The sequence below is a fragment of the Benincasa hispida genome, chromosome 12 (assembly GCF_027475165.1).
Source record: "Benincasa hispida cultivar pf3 chromosome 12, pf3_genome.v1.1, whole genome shotgun sequence".
In the NCBI taxonomy this organism is placed as follows: Eukaryota; Viridiplantae; Streptophyta; class Magnoliopsida; order Cucurbitales; family Cucurbitaceae; genus Benincasa; species Benincasa hispida.
This window is the reverse complement of record NC_143489.1, coordinates 4,055,990-4,074,273: the sequence shown is the minus strand read 5'-3', so window position 1 is coordinate 4,074,273 and position 18,284 is coordinate 4,055,990. Positions and strand designations below refer to the sequence as shown.

Here is an 18,284-nt window from a genome sequence, read left to right as displayed (position 1 = left end):
TATTAATCGATAACATTACATTGTAATAGAATTAAAGGTTTGAGGGGAAATAACTTTTGTTTAGATTTTCAATTTAGTCTTTATTTGTTTTCTACGTTTTAAAATGTTATAGTGTTACTCTAGAGTTGTGAATTTAGTTTATATTTGGTCTTGAGGTTTCAATATGTTACACTTTTACTCTTGATTTTTTACTAATGTTCTCTTTATATTTGATAGTATCTTTCAATTAGTTGATTTAATAGACTTATCACCAGTAATTGAAATTGAATATTTGTGAAAAATCAAGGTTAAAAGCACACATCTTGAAGCCCTATAAATCAAATTGAAACAATGTCACGTTTACCAATCCGTAATGAAAATTGGTATAATCGTAATGGGATTTCATTGTTGGATCAATTGTAATGGACTACCATTACAAATTTAATTGAATTGTTTTTTTATCACATTTACTTATATTTATGACATTTATTGTTACTTATTGTTTATGATCAAACAATAATAAATTTATACATCTAATACTTCTAATATTGTAACAATAGCAATAACGGTAACCATAATGGTAACAGTAACAATATCAGCTATTAGACTCCACATAGTTTTAAAATGCAATTGGATTGATTAACTTATATCCCTAAATTGGATTATGTTATTCGATTATAGACTTGAAAGTGAGTATCACATTTCATTACGATTATGAAATACAGGTAAACAACAACAAATGTAATGAAATAAGACATACTCTTTACTCGGTAAACATGGCTCAAATCTAAAAAATCAAGTGTAAAATTGTAACATTGTGAAATTTAGTAACCAAATTAAAATTAAATTCAAAATTTAATAGTAAATATCATTTTAAGACCTACGAACCAAATGGAAATTAAACCCAAAATCTAGGGATAAAAAATGCATCTTTTTCCATATTTTAAATATACAATTAGGAGATTAAAAAACGTCATAATCATTAGTCGACTGTGTTTTAAATCTCAAATTATTAGAGCCAAAATGAGTACCATTTAATTAGCATAAAACTTGTATTATCAACTTTCATATCATGGTTCAATCACTCATCTTAATTAGATAGTTTTTTTATTTGAAAAAATATAAAATTTAAAAAAAAAAATTAAAAATCCCTCAACTTATTTATTAAACTACTTTATATTTGAATTGAAACTTGAAAGTAGGATCGGAAAGTATCGTTAAGTACATAACTGAAAGCAAGGGGGAAAACGGAAAAGACAAAAAACAAACAGAAGTTACGATGGAACACGTGGCATTTAGGAGATAAGGTTGTACGAAAGTGAGAGGAGGAGCAGGTAATGATATCATAGCCCGGTGGAGAATAAGATAAAGGGATTATGGAGTAGAGAATATGATGTCACAGGGTCCCCTCCTTAGGGCACGGGTTCGTGAGGGAAGTGCTCCAAAAAGCTGATTTTTTTTTCTTTTTTCTTTTTTCTTTTTTAATTCCAACTTTTGGTTTGCCATAAAAATTAAATAATTTAATTCTTCTTTTTCAAAAAGGCCCCTACCACTCCACCCAAAAGGAAAATCTTAGATTAAAATCTAGATCATAAAAAAAATATTGATCATGCTTTTGAAAAGGTAAAAAAAAAACAATTTTAATTGTAAACTTGTTTAGATTGTATCCATTTAGATCAAAGACTAGTTTTCACCTTGATTTAAATTTTGTAAATTACATTGCTAATTTTAACAGAAAATCGTGACAAAATCTTCATCAACTCATTAATTTTATTAAAATAAAGATTTGTACCAAAATAAGTATGCAAGCTAACCATTAAATAATCGTACAAATAATCACAAATTTGAATTGAAAATTAGTTCTAATACTGTTTTCTCTAAAATTTTATGACTTGTTAAAATTTGAGGTGTAATTTGATAAAACTGAAAGTTTATGATTAAAGTTGATGCAACTTTAATTAAAATTAACTTCTTCTTCCAAATATGACTTATATTTATTAATTTTAATTATATCTTAATCTAAGAATATGTAGTATGCAATCACTTTCTTAATTCACTGAAAAATGAATTTTTAGTTTTTTTATTTAATAATAATAATTTATTATTATTTGGTATGAGTGTTCAAATGATCTAACAACTCGAACAATCCCGACTACCTAACTTAAACTATAAGGGTTGAATTTGATTAGTTTTGTTTTTGGGTTGGGTTGATTTTTTCTATTTTTCTTGGGTTGGGTTGGGTCTAAGATTGAATAAAAACAAATTGAGTGACCCAACTCAACATGCATTACATATATATTGATAAAAATATATATATTTTTTTAAAATTGATGAATTCGTGAATTTTTATGTTTTTTTTTTTTAAAAAATATATGTTTTTATATAAAGTTCGTAATAAATATTATAGATATTTGGTAGGTAAGAATTTAGTTTTATGAGATTTTAGTTATTAGATGTGTTATAGATAAATTTAAGTATTTTGAATCCAGAAGAAAAAGATAATAATAACTCGACAATCCAATCCAATTCAACCCAAATTTTGGATTGGATTAGGTTAGAGACCGTGTTTGGATTATTTGGACTATCAATTAAGAAATGCCACGATCTAATTCAATCCAATCCATGTACATCATGGGAAAAATATAACTAATAATTTATTGAGAAAAGTTTCAAGCGGAAAATAGTTTTCTCCAAAAAAAAAAAAAAAAAATGTGTAATTACGAAAAACACCTTCCACAATTTTGGATTTTAGGACGTAAAACCTAATAGAGTGAAATGAAAGAATGAAGTTGAAGGCTACTAGATTGTGACACATGCATGCCCACGTGACATACGACATGTGACATGTTGCAATTAATAATTCATTGTTGCCTCCTCTTTTATTGTTTATTTTTCAGAATTTTTTTATTTCAATTATGTTTTAACAATATATAAGAATGGAAATTTCCTTTCAAAATTTGAATTATACGGTGAAATTATGGTTCATTTATATATATAATCTTCTAAAAAATTCTCAAAGGATTAGTGTGGGCTTATATATCTATGCGGTTATGTACTCTTTAAATAGGAATCCAATTTTGTGAAAGGTTCTGACTTTCGTATTTTGGTAGATCTCCGAGATCTTTTTGATTGACTTATATTGTGTTAAAGACATATACATATGATTCGATTGATTGCATAGAGTTTGCGGTAGCAGCATAATCGAGGAAAGTATGAAAAAAAAACGATTCTTTTCTATTATATTTATATTAGATTAGTATATATTACTTAGTGAACTCAGCTCAGTGAGTCCTTTTTTCCATGATGAATTTTTGGCATCAAGTGGAAGCCCTTTTCAAGAAATCTATTCATGAATAGTTTGAACGTCTTCTACTTCAAGATCAAATATACAAGAAAACAAGTAAAGTATAAATCAATTTTAGAACTTTAAAATGTTATAATTTAAACATGAAATAATATCATTCTTTTCATTTATTGAATTTTATTAGATAGAATATATATAACTTCTACAAAATAAATATAAATATATTAAAGAAAGTATATAATATTTCTAGAAATATATATCAATATTAGAATGAAAGGTAAATGGTACATAATTAGCTAAACAACATTTCAAATACTTAAAATATGCCTATGTGAAAAATATTATATTTTTATGTTTGATAACAAATAAACAAATAAATAAATAAATATTTGATAACAGATTTATTATATATATTTTTCGTCTATCTACTTTCCTTTATGGTAGAGCCAAGTTAGCTCTATTGTTTTTTTCAAAATTCATAAGTGAACATAAAGTTATTTTCAAATTTTTTTTATTCTTTAAAAGTTTAATTAAATTTGAGAAAAAAAAAATCGAAATATATATATTAGCCGGCTTAACTTTTCAAATACTTAAAACATAATATTATGATATACAAGGCCTTTACAATATAAATGTAAGTTCAAAATACTAACTTAAAAAAAGAGAACTATAGATCTCAATTTCATTTTTTAAAGTAAATAAGGTCCCATAGATATATGTTATGAAACTTAGAAGACCCATCAATATACCAATGTTTTTCAATCATAGAACAATAATGATGCATAATGCAAGTAGACTTTTGCTTTTAAAATAATGCAAGTAGAGGCAAAGAAACTATAATATCCTAAGATTTTAATAGTTTTAAATAAATAAAAAGCAATTTGAAGGTTTGCAATAGCTTTTTTTTTCTTTTTTCTTTTTTCTTTTTGAAGATAATAACTTAGGGGTATTTGTGGTAAGAAATTTTGGCTTATAAATTTGACAATGTTGTAGTCAGAAGGTTACATGTGAGTTTATAATTAATTACTCTTAATTATCAATATTTTAATTATAAAAGAGCAACATTATAAGAATTTATATGTAATCTAATACTTCCCTTACCAAATGATATAATTACATTTGTTCCAAACTTTTATTATTATTATTATTTTATTCTTATCCTATGATCCCATGATCAATTAAGAGTGTTAAGTTATCAATTTTGTTTTACCATAAGTTTAAAGGAAACACACCAAGTAAAAACACAATCAACATGATAATGACAAATAAGTTAAATTTACCTCAAAATCCATAAATTAAAAACAAAACTTTTAAACCTAAGGCATGTTGAATACTGTTTCTGTTTTTAAATTTATGCTGATTTCCACTAAACTTTTCTTGAAATAACTTTCAATTTTTAAAAAACTAAAAATATTTGAATTTTAATTAAATTTTAAAAAAGAAAAATAAGTTATAAGTTTGTATTTTTAGTTTTTAAAACTTTACTTAGTTTTTGAAAAATTAATATAACACAAAAAAAATAAGAAAAAAAAATTATAAGTACAAGTGGCATTTATAAACTAGAAACCACAGACTAAGGTTCCGATAACCATTTAGTTTTTTTTTTTTTTTAAAAAAAAAAAAGCTTATAAACAATACTTGTATCTATGAGTTTCCTTTTCATGTAATATACCATGTGTAAATGTTTTAAAGAAACAATACCAAAAATATTTCTAAAAAAAACTTTCAAAAGACTTGTATTTTGAATTTGGAATTTGATTGACAATTCACATGTTTGTTTTAGAAATTGTGAAACTTATTTTAAAGATTTTGGGTGAAAACAAGCACAAATTTTTTAAAACTAAATTTTTATCAAATAGACTTAAACCTTCATTTGATCTTTGGTTTTTTAAAATCGAACCTATTTTCTCATAAAATGATTTTCATATTTTCTAAGTAAACATTTGAATGATAAATTAAATTTTTTTTAAAAAAAAATTAATTCTCAAAGCTGGATTTTGAAAACTTCTAAAATATAGAGAATCAATCTGAACAATCAATAAATAGAGGTAAAATCATAAACTTAATTTTTAAAAAGAGTAAAATACATTTTTGGTTCCTAAAGTTGGAAGTAAGTGTCTATTTATCCCTGATAATGATTTTAAATACTCCCTAAACATATTTTACCATTAGTTGACCTAACAGATTATTCACTAGATTGTTAAATGATGAGGTGGACTTATCTATTTCTATCTAAATTAGAAAATGGTTGGATTAAATTTAAATTATTTTAAAAGTAAAAAAGAATAAATCTTTTATTTTTGAGAAAATAGACCAATAGAATGTTGGTTTCTTTCCATCATATCGGTTTGGAAAAATCTCAACATGCACTCAAAGTTTGAAACAAATTTTGGTGATGGTTAGACCTATGCCATAACAAGTTTATCCATTTACTTCCTCTAAATGATTCGCTGAAATTTTATCTTCCATGGTCAATTTCATATTTTTCTTTTAAACTTTTGTTTACTAATTTTTATTATAATATGATAATTCAATTAATAAAAAGGAAAAAAAAATCTTTTGACAATTTTTTTTTGTGGATGCTGCTGCATTTTTATGAATTTGTCTGCATGAACTTAAGCCCAACTCATAAAAATTTGTCACGCCATGGCTAAATCCAGAGATCGAAAGAGGTTGCAAACCACACAAAATTTTCTTTGAGCCCGATACGAAACAAAGAATTTGTCGGTTTGGATTCTCCCAAAAACAATTTTTTTTTTTACTTTTTAAATATTTTAAACTTAACCTAACAATTTTCTTAAAAAATGTAAGCAAATCTACCTCATCATTTAACATTCCAATCAACAATATGTTAAACGAACTAATGGTAAAATGGATTTAGGGACCATTTAAATCTTTATTCAAACCTCATGGATTAAATTGTCCATTTTGAAATCTTAGTGACTAAATAGACACTTCCATTAAATTTTATAGACCAAAAATATATTTTGTGCTTTCAAAAACCAAATATTCATCGTAAGTAAGTAACCTCGAGCAAAAGCATCTTTATATGAAAAATAAAAAAATGATTAATATGATTGGGTGAGTTTGTTTAAGAAACTCCCCGTTAGTTGAACCATGTTTATTAAGAGAGTGAAAGAAACTTCGAAATTTGCCTCTTTTTATTTTATTTTATCTTGGGATGACAACTAGTTTCATCGAGGAGTACAATTAATCTCAAACCATGTGGTTGTATTGTAGTTGTAATATCTCTCTTGGACAATAATAATAATACCAAAAAAATAATGAAAAATATTTAACTAAAAATTAAAAGATGCCTTTTTGACGATTAATGATTAGCCAGCTGGCATTTTCCTTCTCCCGGTATGTAGTTTTAGGGAATCGAGGCCGTGGAATTGACTATTCCAGCCGATCCAAACAAACCCTCACGTGCACTCCCTCCACACTTTTTCTATCGTTTAAATTAATCGCCGACTTCTCCTTCACCAATCAACTTCTCATAATTCTCCATTTTTCCCCTTTTATTTCATTTATTTTTCTTTCATTTAAATCATATTTTAGTTTCACAAACTTTCAATTTTATTCTATTTTAATATCAAAACCTTTTTAAACCTTGGTTTTAATTTCTTAACTTTTAAATTTTAAGAGCCAACTGCATATGCAGCATTCAAGTCTAAAATATTAACAAAGGTAGTATAATATAAAAAAAATTATAAATACAGTAAAATTTAAATTCAATTTTCATAGTCTATTAGTGATAAACCATATCGACTATCGCTAAGAGAATTCCATAAGTGATAGACTATTACGTTGATAGAGTCCCATCATTAATAAATTTTACTATATTTACAATTCTTTAAAATATTGTTGTACGCTTGATTATTAGCCTAAAAATGTTAACCATTGCAATTACGCTATCTTTTTATTGAATATTGTCCAAATGGAAATTCTAATTTTCCATCTAATACCAACTCATTTATTCGACAACACACTTACTCATCTAAATCAATAAAAATTGACACTTTTTGAAAATTTATGAATTAAAATGGATATTTTGAAAGTTTAAATACCAAAATATAACAAAATTTTCAGGGACAAAATTGAAGGTAAGCCTTTTTCATTCTCTGTTTTTCTTTTTTCGATTTATATGACGCTATTCATTTCTCAGTACTAATTCTCCCCCTCTTAGATTTTGATTAGCTTCTTTTTTTTTTTTTTCTTTTTTTCTTCTTCCTCTTCTTCTTCTTTTTTTAAGAAAGATTAGCTTATAATTTATTCACATTTTTTCCAATTCTTAATATATATTTAATTCGTTCGTACTTATGCCTACTAAGTGAATTTTTTTTTTTAAAAAAAAAAATACTACCACGTATTATTAAGTGGCAATGGACAAAAAATTTACAAATCTTCGATGCAATTCAAAGTAAAATAGATGGAAAATTATTCATCCACGAACAATTTCCATGATCATTCTTTGCAAATTTGGCAACGAAATCAACTAGAACATTACAAAAACAGAGTACAAAAGAGAAAACATCGGAATCAAACCTACTCATATGATACATACTAAGTGATTAATATGTATTTTTGTTGATGAAAAAAAATTAGGAAAAATTATATCTTTAATACAAAATGTTGAGTATGATTTTGATTTGGCCTTCATATCTTAAATCATTACATTTTAATTCTTAAATTTAGAGTTTAGTTTTCATTTGGTTCTTAATTTTTAAATTATTACATTCTTGTTTTGAATTTAGTTTTTATTCCATTCTTAGATTTATAAATTTTGCAATTTTAATTTTGAATAATTAATGTTTTTTCTCTTGATATTTACTTTCATTTAATTATTGAAGTTATTATGATGTGGACTTTTAAAATTAATTTTATTAGTGACTAAAAATTAACAAAAACTATTTTCATTATAACTGGTATGTTTTTTAATTAGTTATTAGAAAATCAACACATAGAAATTCAAGAGTGAAAATGTAATATTTTAAAATTTAGAAATCAAAGTTAGAACACATCCAAATTTTTTAAAATAATAATGTACAGTTTGAAATTTAAGATCAAATGGAAACCATATCCAAAACTGCGAGACCAAAAAAAAATTTTCCTTTTTTTTTTTCTTTTAATTACTTGGTTCCAACAATTTTTCGTTAAAACATTAATGAAAATTTAACACGTTGTTGTGTACTTAATAATTATGACATAAAGATATATTATGTACATAATCTATAAAATATTTTTAGAATAATAGAGTGAAATTCGTCGAATAAAAAAGAAAATATAGAAGTGAGAAATCTTTTGAATATTATCTTAACCAACAAAAGAAAAAAGCTTTGAAGATGACCTTTTTCCCCACAATTATTTTGTATGGTATATGGACTGGTGTTCTTAGTTTCAATTGATTAATTATCGTGTGTGTTGATGTAAATTTGATAAGATTTGATTGGTTTATTTACAAAAGTTTTAAAAAAAATCTAAATATTATTTTCGTTTCTAATTAAATTATACTTAAAAAAACAACTATTTTGTTTCATTTTAAATAAAAATATGTAATAATTTATATGTATTATTTTGCTATTGCATGAAATTTGTATACTCAATATACTCACATTAACTAATTGATGTGTTGCAAATTATACGAGTATAATTCGAGAGTAATTTACATATTTGAGATTAGAGTTTCAAATTCAATATCAAGATTTGTTGTACTAATAAACCTGACGCCAATAAATACTTTAAGATTATTTATTTGAGTAAAAGGGTTATGTCATGGAAGTCAAAAGGGATTCCACGTATATAAAACCAAAGGCTAGTTATACAAATAAAGTCGAGACAAATTATTTGCAAAACAATGAGAGTTGAATATACATAATTTAGGCCACGTTTACACTGGTTGAAAAGAGATTCATCGATGATAATGTAAAAAGTGGATCTCAGTTGATTACTTTTATTGTTGTTTACCTACTTTTCGGAGTCGTAATGAGATGTGGGACTCACTATGAAATTTGTAATCAAGTAGGGTAACCTGATTTAGGAATAAAAGGTATTTAATCTGATTGTGGTTGAAAATTATGTGGGATCTACTACTTTTACCATTATTGTTATAAATATTAGTCTTGTAACAATATGAAAATTATGTATTTGCTACACTATTGTTACCTTTATCATTATCGTTACTGTTATCGTTAGAGTCAAACAGTAACAGTAAAATGTGATAGATTCCAATAAACGCGGTAAAAAACAATCCATTTTTGTTTGCGATTGTAGTCCATTATGATTAATCTATCAATCAAATCTCATTTTGATTAAACCAATTTTCATTATGGTTTCGTAAACATGGCCTTATAGTTTAAAATATACATTTTAAAGTTTAAAGATCAAATTATAATGAACTTTGAGGTTAGTATCGTGAAAGGATTGAAATCGAGTAGAGTAAGATTACAACAAAAAAAAATTAGGAATAACAATAATAAAGAAGAATAAGGGAGAGAATAATACGCCGTGATTTTACGTGGGAAACCTCTAAACAAATTAGGTAAAAACCACGGACAATATAGAAGAATTCAACTATTTAAAATAGGAGTTACAAACTTTATTTCTTATAGAAGAGTAGTAAACTCTCTATTTTATCTCACAACTCACTTAGTTTGAGATTTTGGGATAGTTTGGCAACTTTGGGTTTCCACCTATTTATAGCACAGAGAAACTTGACAGCAAATTTAATGACTCATAATTCACCTTGATCGATGTGAATAATTTAAGAGTCACAAATCAATCTTGGACAACTTGGGAAGTCTCTAATGACCACAATTTGATTTTGAACAAAGTGTAAGATCCAATGATCCAAATTATTTTCAGGGAATTTTTCGACTAATCGTGAATATTATTTAATAGTTTGAGAGTGAAAATACAACATTTTACATTTTCAAATATAAAATAAAACATTTTTAGAAGTACAAAAATTAAAGCTTAATAGTATTAGTTAGTACAAACCTATCATAAACAAGAGACTCAACATAAAACATCTACTTTAGTGAACCAAATCCTTTAAGATCACCATAGAATTAAAAGAAAAAAGTGAATGATTGTAAAGCGATTGTACATCTTTAAATCTATGGTTTTGAAATATGGGAAAACATTTGTAATGTCCTTAGCTTTTCTTTAATGGTTAATCAAGCTGGGATTCATTTATAAAAGTGACATTTATTAAAATCACATATGATAAAAGCACTCAATTAAAGAAAGTAAAGAGATATATATATATAAAAAAAAAAAAAAAAAAAAAAAAAGTGTGTGTGAGAGAGAAATAACAAGCTTTAATTGGGTCAAAGTGATTTGGAACGTCGTCGTTTCTTAGCTAGATATACCCAAAAAAGCTCTTGAGATTTTTCAACATTAAAAAATAAAAAATAAGAAAAAGAGAGTGGCCATGTGTCACCTTTCGTAATTCCACATTATCTAACGTTATTAAAAAAATTAACAAAAAAAGTTTGCGTAAGAAACTTTTTTTTCAAGATATAAATTAAATTAAATTTTAGTGTTCTGTTTCGAATAAATGTAGTTCTATTTTCAAAATATCAAAGTCGATTCAAGTGTCCATAAAGCATCTTCAATTTGTTTTAATTATAAATTCATATCTATTTATTTTATAATTTTTTTAATAATTTGTTAAGTAAGATATAATTAAATCTACATTCACCCCTCAACTTAAACTTTTGGATTAATTTATGATTTAAGATATTATCAGAGCAGGTTGGTTCAGAAAATCTCGAGTTTAAACCCAACCATTATTGTTTCCTCCCTAATTAATATTGACTTCTAGTTGTTAGGTCTTCTTCATATTTCAAGCACACAAGTAAGAGAGTGTTAGATGATATAATTAAATTCACCTTCATTCACTAGATTATTAAGTTAGTCAATGGTTTAAGACGGTATTAGAGGTGGTGTATTCAAATCTCTGCATTATTGTTTTCTCCTTAATTAATATTAAATTCCACTTGTTGGGCTTTTCAAATCTTTCAAGTCCATAAACGAGGGACAATAATTAAATATATTTTCATCTATTGGCTTAAACTTTTGGATTAATAGCTAACAAAAACGTAACTCAATTGGTCTAGTGTTTATACTACCAAGCTCTTGGTTTGAGGTTGGATTCTCCCATATTTTAATTATAATATATTTTTAGAATTTTTTTTGGGTTAATAGCTGATTTAAGATAGTTTTAACTCTGAAATCTGAATTATAAATTTAGGAATTGTTTCAATCATCCATTGCATAACTTGCCAACTGAATATATGTTATCTTTTCAGAAGAAAAAAAAAAGGTTAAATGATTAGATATGTGATGTGATTTATTAAAAAAAAAAAATATATATACTGTCTTCAGGAAAAAAAAAAAAAAGAAAAGAAAAAAAGAAGTAACATTATGAGTGTATGACTCTCTTCTTTCAAAAATGTCTATTTTGAGTTTAACAAATTAGATTACAGACATTTGAACTTCTAGATTCAAGGAAATAATTTCATATTAATTATTGATCATATATACTCTTGTTTTATGCATAATCTATTTTGATATTTCTATTTTCTGACTTTTATTCATATTGTGGTTTGGTTTATGTACTTTTCTTTTTGAAAAGTTGCTTTACCCACATTACTTGTGAACAAACAACTCTCTCGTGATTCTTATTTGCAAAATTCTAACTTAAATGCTACACACCATATAATCACTCCAATACAATTATTCTATTTAATACAAGTTTATAACTATATTTTAAAAAATTATTGAATATTCTGAGCTCAAATCATCACGTTTGAAAATTAAAAGGACTAAAAGTTACGTTTTAAGAGTTACAACATAAATAGATAAAATCACTAAACTTGACTATGCAAACTCGTGACTTAAGAGTGAGGACCTCAATACACCAAAACAAATGTGTCACTATGAGTTAAGTTGCATACGATAAATATTTTATCAATATAGAAAGTAAATTAAACATTTTCAATATAATATAAGAACTATAATAAATAGTAGAAAAATTGAGTACATCTCACACTTATCTTTTAGTAGTCCACTTAATTGTCAATCCAACAATGATTTATCAAGTGACAAACTTTTCTTTTACGTTTTCTAAAAGTATTTTTGAAAATTTAGTGGTGTATGTGATCGGAGTAGCCATAAAAAGATAAGTGTAATCTATTATGTATCCAAATAGAAAATAAATTGGGTGCATTTGAGTTTGCACCCATTTTTATATTGGCAATCCAAGTGCACAATCACGAATTATCAAGTGGGCAAACTTTTTTCCCTTTCAAACTGATATCTTTTATATATATATATATATATATATATATTAGTTTGTTGATTGAAGGGATGTATGGAGATAATGCAATAAGAATTATTCATATTCCTATAAAATAATATAATTAAACTATGATTTGTTTTAGTACAATAAATTTTATAAGAAGATTCGAATTTTTGATCTTATAGTCTAGAATGTACGGATATATTTAATGTCAATTGAACTAATGTTTAACCCATGAAGTATTTAATGATTTGTTAATAATAAAGTTGAAAAGAAAAAGATAAGGAGAGATCTACTAAAATGCATCTATAATTACATCGCAGAAAAAAATAGTAATAAATGAATGGAAGCTCCCAATTACCCCATATGAATTAAACAAATCTCTAAGTACTACTGAAATGACAAATATGTTATTCCACCATTTCTCTCTCTCTTCCCCTATTATAAATTATAGTCCAAACACCCTTCTCTTCTTTCAATCCATTCTCCTCGCTGAAATTGACACATGAAGAGCGGCGTGGCCTGCCATTTCTGACATACATCCATATTTTCCCATTCCATTACTCTTCCAAATATGCTCCTTTCCCTCAACTACCTCTCCGGCTCCCCCGGCCCCTCCGGCTTCGGCTCCAAATCCACCGCCGAACACGTCACCTCCTCCGCCCCCTTCCTCCTCCCTTCCTTCACCGCCATCATCACCGGTGAGCCCCCCTAACTAACTAACTTCTAACTTCTTCTTTTCTTCCATTATCCACTAGAACGATCAAAATGATTTTAACCATTTCTCTCTCAGGTGCCACCTCGGGTATTGGAGCTGAGACGGCTCGGGTTCTTGCCAAACGTGGGGCTCGTTTGATACTTCCATCGCGGAACCTTAAAGCCGCTGAGGAAACTAAGGCTCGGATCGAGTCTGAATGCTCTGATTCGGAAATCATTGTTATGTCGCTTGATTTGAGCTCTTTGTCTTCTGTTAGAACGTTCGTTGCCCAATTTGAATCCCTCAATCTCCCGCTTAATCTCCTCATGTAAATTCTCCAATCCCCTCAATATATATATATATATTTTGTTAAGTGCCGCCTAATTTCTAACTCCAAATTTGTAATTTAAACATTTTTTTTCCTTTTTAATGGCATTTTGATTTTGATTTTGATTTTGATTTTTTTGAATTTTAGAAATAACGCTGGAAAATTCTCGCATGAGCATGCAATTTCGGAGGACGGGATCGAGATGACCTTTGCTACTAATTATTTGGGTAATTTTATTTTTTTTAATAATAATAATAAATTGTTTTTTTGTGAAGTTTATAGAAAAAAAAAGGGGAAATTAATGTAATAAAAATAATATCAGGTCATTTTCTGTTGACGAAATTGTTGGTGAATAAGATGGTGGAGACGGCGAAAGCGACGGGGGTTGAGGGGCGGATTGTGAACGTGTCGTCGAGCATTCACGGCTGGTTTTCCGGCGACATCATTAAATACCTCGGTCAGATAAGCCGAAATAAAAGGTAAATTTAAATATTAAATGGTTTTCTTTTTAATTTCTTAGTATAAATATTATTTTGATTTCTATAGTTCATTTTCATCCTTGTATTTCAAAACGTCTCACTCTAGTTTGAAAAGCTTACCATTTTGGTCCTTTCATTAACTCTCCGTTTAAAATGAAAAAAAGAAAGTTGGAAATAATTTGAATAATTTTTATTTTATTCACTCTAGATCCTGCAAATTTCTAGTTAGATTTTATTAGTACATAAAAACAAGATATCAAATTGTTCTCTTTCTTGCCGTATCAAATAATTCATTTGAAATCAAAGTATCTATTTTGTATGAAATTTCGTTTTAAATTCTACTTTGGTCGGCTTTGATTTATTTTAGCCTCTACGAGACTTTGATTCATTTTCTTGAGCCAGTAAAGCCATTAGAAAATGACTATTTTAGATGTAATCACTTTTAACAGTATAAAAGACTAAAATGAATAAAAATAAAATTGAAAGACAAAAAATAAATAATTTAAAAAATAAAAGGGATTTGACTTGGTAGAGTATTGTATAAATTAATCTAATACAGTTTAATGTGGGTGGATTCCCAGCAGGAATTACGATGCGACACGTGCTTACGCGCTCTCTAAGCTTGCTAACGTTCTGCATACCCACGAACTTGGTCGCCGATTGAAGGTTCTTTACATTATAATATTCTCTTTACTTTTTTAAAAAAAATTAATTCTTTAATTCCTTTTTTTTTTCTCAATAATTTCTAATTTGCATTAAAAATTATAATTATTGTTTTTTTTTTTTTCTTTTGATTTAGCAAATGGGAGCTAATGTTACTGTGAACTGTGTTCATCCGGGAATCGTCAGAACTCGACTTACTAGAGATCGTGAAGGTTTCATTACAGGTATGAAATTTCTTTAATTTCCCTTTTTCTTTTAACTTCAGTATATATCAAAATTAAAAGTAATTTCAAAAAATTACTGCAGATTTGGTGTTCTTTATGGCTTCCAAGCTGTTAAAGACAATCCCTCAGGTAAACCAGCCAAACCTCTCATTAATTCATTTATTAAATTATACATTTGAAAATTGTTAAAATCACTTACGATACGTTTAATGGTATCGTTTAAAAGTATATAAATATCAAATTATTTTGAATGATAAAAGAGTGTGATTGCAAATGTTATAAATACCCATTTTAAGTGGGGTAATTGAAATAGCTAGCACTCCTAAGGTTAATAATCAAGTATAAAGCAACATTTTTAAAGAATTACAAATATAACAAAATTCATGCGTAATAAACTCTAATATAGTTTGTCATTGATAAACTCTGAGAGTTAATTTAAATTTTGCTATTTCTACAAATTTTATTTGTGTTGTGTTATATTTACTAATTCTTTGGAACTAATTGTTATATTGCACCTGAAAAGTATTTCAGTATCACTCCCAAAAGTGCAATAGGAGTTGTATTTAATTTTATTTAAATGTTGATAGAAGTAAATTTATCATAATCCATCTGCTCAGCCGTTTGGAGGAGAACAAAGTTGCTCAATAATCTAGCAACTTAAGCTTCTTCAAGTTTGGAAAATAAGCCTTTCCTCTCACAGTTCTTTCCTTCACTCTCAGTTAGAGTTTTGATGGTTGGTTCTTCCAATTTTATACATTATTGCTTTTAGATCGGTTGATGATTTAACTACATATATTTTGAAGGTTAGATTACGAGATTAATAGCCAAAATTTAGTTAAGCAAGTGAAATGCACTCCCTCTTGAAAGTTAGCGGTCTAACATTCATCCTTTCTGTTTTACGCGATTGGATTAAATTTGTAATTTAATCTATTTTAAATTCAATATTGTTCTAGATATAAAAACAAGAATTTTTTTAAAAAAATATATTTATTTATTTACTTTGAAGTCTACGTTTTCCGTTTGTTTCCCGAGAAAAAAATAGAAAAAACAGAAAAAAGGCTATATAGTAATAGAACTGACACACAGGCCAATCTGATTTTCCTTCTTCCACAGGCGGCGGCAACGACATGCTACGTGGCGACAAACCCGAGGCTAAGCCACGTCACCGGCAAGTATTTCGCCGACTGCAACGAGTCCTCGCCGTCCAAACTCGCCGCTAGTCCGACGGAAGCCGCCCGTCTCTGGTCCGCCTCCGAGATTATGGTCAACGCAAACTCAAAACTCGTTTTCGATCCAAACAATGCCTTGGACTAATTTACTTTCTATTAAAAATTAAAAAAAAAAAAAGATGTGACATATTTGGTTTGGAGAGAGAGAATCTTAGTCCAAAATCAAGTATAAAATATATATTAATAGATGGTAGGTAGACAAAAAGCAAGAAGCTAGCTAGGTAGTGGGGGAAAGGAATATATATATTTAAACAAATATAATATATTTTTTTTTTTTTTTTTTTTTTTTTTTTTGCTTTTTAGAATATGGTAATGGATATATATAATCAATCAAATAGTTAGCTTTATTTCATGTGTATAATCTATAGTTTTTTTTTTTAATTTTGGGTTGTCACATATGAACCAAGTTAAGTGCTCTCTTTACACTTTCATTAAATCATTGGACCCATCAAAAGTATTGGAGGATTTGGCTGTGTGTAAGATCATTTAATCATCATGATACTATGATTCTAGGGTCAGATTTAAAGCAAGAAAAAGGTGGTTTTTTTTTATTTTAAAAAAAGTAAAATAATTAAAATGATGCAAATGGTTAGTATTCCATTCCAATTATTTGATAGACCCATGCTTTTGTTTATGTATAGAATAGGAAAACGACGGCGTATTGTATCTTTGGACTTTGGGGAATGTGGGGTAGGTTGGTGGCAGTTTTTCATGTGGGTGGGATTATTTTTTATACTTATTTTTAATAATTGAAAAATAAAAGACTTTATTTTTGGGGTTTTGATCAAAACATAGGACCTACTCACATGTGGCCTTAGTTTTAAAAAAAAGACCTCTTTGAAGACATAGATTTAAATTATGAGTGGTCACTTACCTAAAATATAAATTATTAAATATGATAAGATCAAATAATTGTGATTGGTCAAACTAGGGTTCATCTAACTCTATTATAGATATTTATTTTTTTAAAAAAAACTAGTTTAATAATTAAGTTAAGCTTGAATTGTGTTTCTAAGTTTTGTTACTAATATTATTAATATATTTTTTAAAAAAGAAAAAAAATGACAATATACTAAAAACTTAGCCAAAAAATAAATTGACATGTAACTATGTTGTAAGCCTTGGATTAGTGTAGGACTAGCAACTACTAAATTTCTCACTCGATAAACAAAAGTATGAGCCAAGATGTATGCATCTTTATTATTTACACAAATATGCTTCTCTAAAATAATTAAATAGAATTCAATAAGTGATTAAAAATCATATGACAAGCTCAAAGAAATTCTCCATGCATGATCCAAGAGGTCATAGAACAAAAAGGTTTCCATCTTTAGGAAAAAACACAAATGTTTAATAGAATATCACTTGAATTAAGAATTGATCATTGCTCTCTAAGCAAAGAGAAACAAGAAATTGAGAACAAGGTTGATTAAGAATTAGAAAAAGAAGAAGGAAAAATTACATTTTAGCCCCTAAGTTCTAAAGAATGTGTTTGGTCCACTGATTTTTAAAATTTACATTTTTGGTTATTGTTTTTTTTTTTTTTTTTTTTTTTTTTTTTTTTTTTTTTTAAAGAATTAAAAGGTCCTTGAAGTAATTTTTATTATTCTTTTAAATAATTACACACCATTTTAGATTAGAAAAAATAATTTTAGAAGATTGTCTCCTCCCTAAATTAATTTTTCTAATTTCAAGTGTCATATAATTAGTTCAAATAAAACAATTACTTTAAGGACATTTTAAACCTATTTTTAAAAATTTGAAGACTAAAAAAAATATATTTTAAAACTCAGAAACCCAATACAGTTATTAAACATTCAAGGACAAAATATGCATTTTAAAAATTCATAGGTTGAATGCATTCTTCAGGTCAAGGTCTTAAAAAATATTTCTTTTTAGAAAGAAGGGACAACTGCAAAAATAACAATCAGACTAAAGTAATTGAAGATATAATACAATGCAAAAAATTTGCAAATATACCAAAATCTAGATCAACTCTTCGAATTTATCAGTGATAGACCATATCGTTAATATGAGTTCATCAGCGATAGAGTCTATCACCATTAAGAATAAA

General features: G+C 26.9%; 1 protein-coding gene across 2 annotated transcripts; it reads left to right on the top strand.

Moving 5' to 3' along the window:
- Window positions 1-12,921: 12,921 nt before the first annotated feature.
- On the top strand, window positions 12,922-16,562 carry LOC120067842 (short-chain dehydrogenase TIC 32 A, chloroplastic-like). 2 transcript variants are annotated; one of them, XM_039019438.2, is made up of 8 exons: window positions 12,922-13,291; window positions 13,384-13,615; window positions 13,763-13,842; window positions 13,938-14,094; window positions 14,679-14,760; window positions 14,894-14,981; window positions 15,064-15,110; window positions 16,095-16,562. In XM_039019438.2, the coding sequence occupies exons 1-8, from the start codon at window positions 13,165-13,167 to the stop codon at window positions 16,293-16,295; spliced, it is 1,014 nt and encodes a 337-aa protein (XP_038875366.1). In that variant the 5' UTR covers window positions 12,922-13,164; the 3' UTR covers window positions 16,296-16,562. The 2 variants fall into 2 exon arrangements, with proteins under 2 accessions (XP_038875366.1, XP_038875365.1); XM_039019437.2 differs by having other exon boundaries at window positions 12,932-13,291; window positions 14,676-14,760.
- The last annotated feature ends 1,722 nt before the right edge of the window (window positions 16,563-18,284 follow it).

Coding starts and splice junctions, on each gene's coding strand:
- LOC120067842 (XM_039019437.2), top strand. CDS start 13,165: ATGCTCCTTTCCCTCAACTACCTCTCCGGCTCCCCCGGCCCCTCCGGC. Junction 13,843..13,937: donor CTTTGCTACTAATTATTTGG/GTAATTTTATTT, acceptor AAATAATATCAG/GTCATTTTCTGTTGACGAAA. Junction 14,982..15,063: donor TCGTGAAGGTTTCATTACAG/GTATGAAATTTC, acceptor AAATTACTGCAG/ATTTGGTGTTCTTTATGGCT.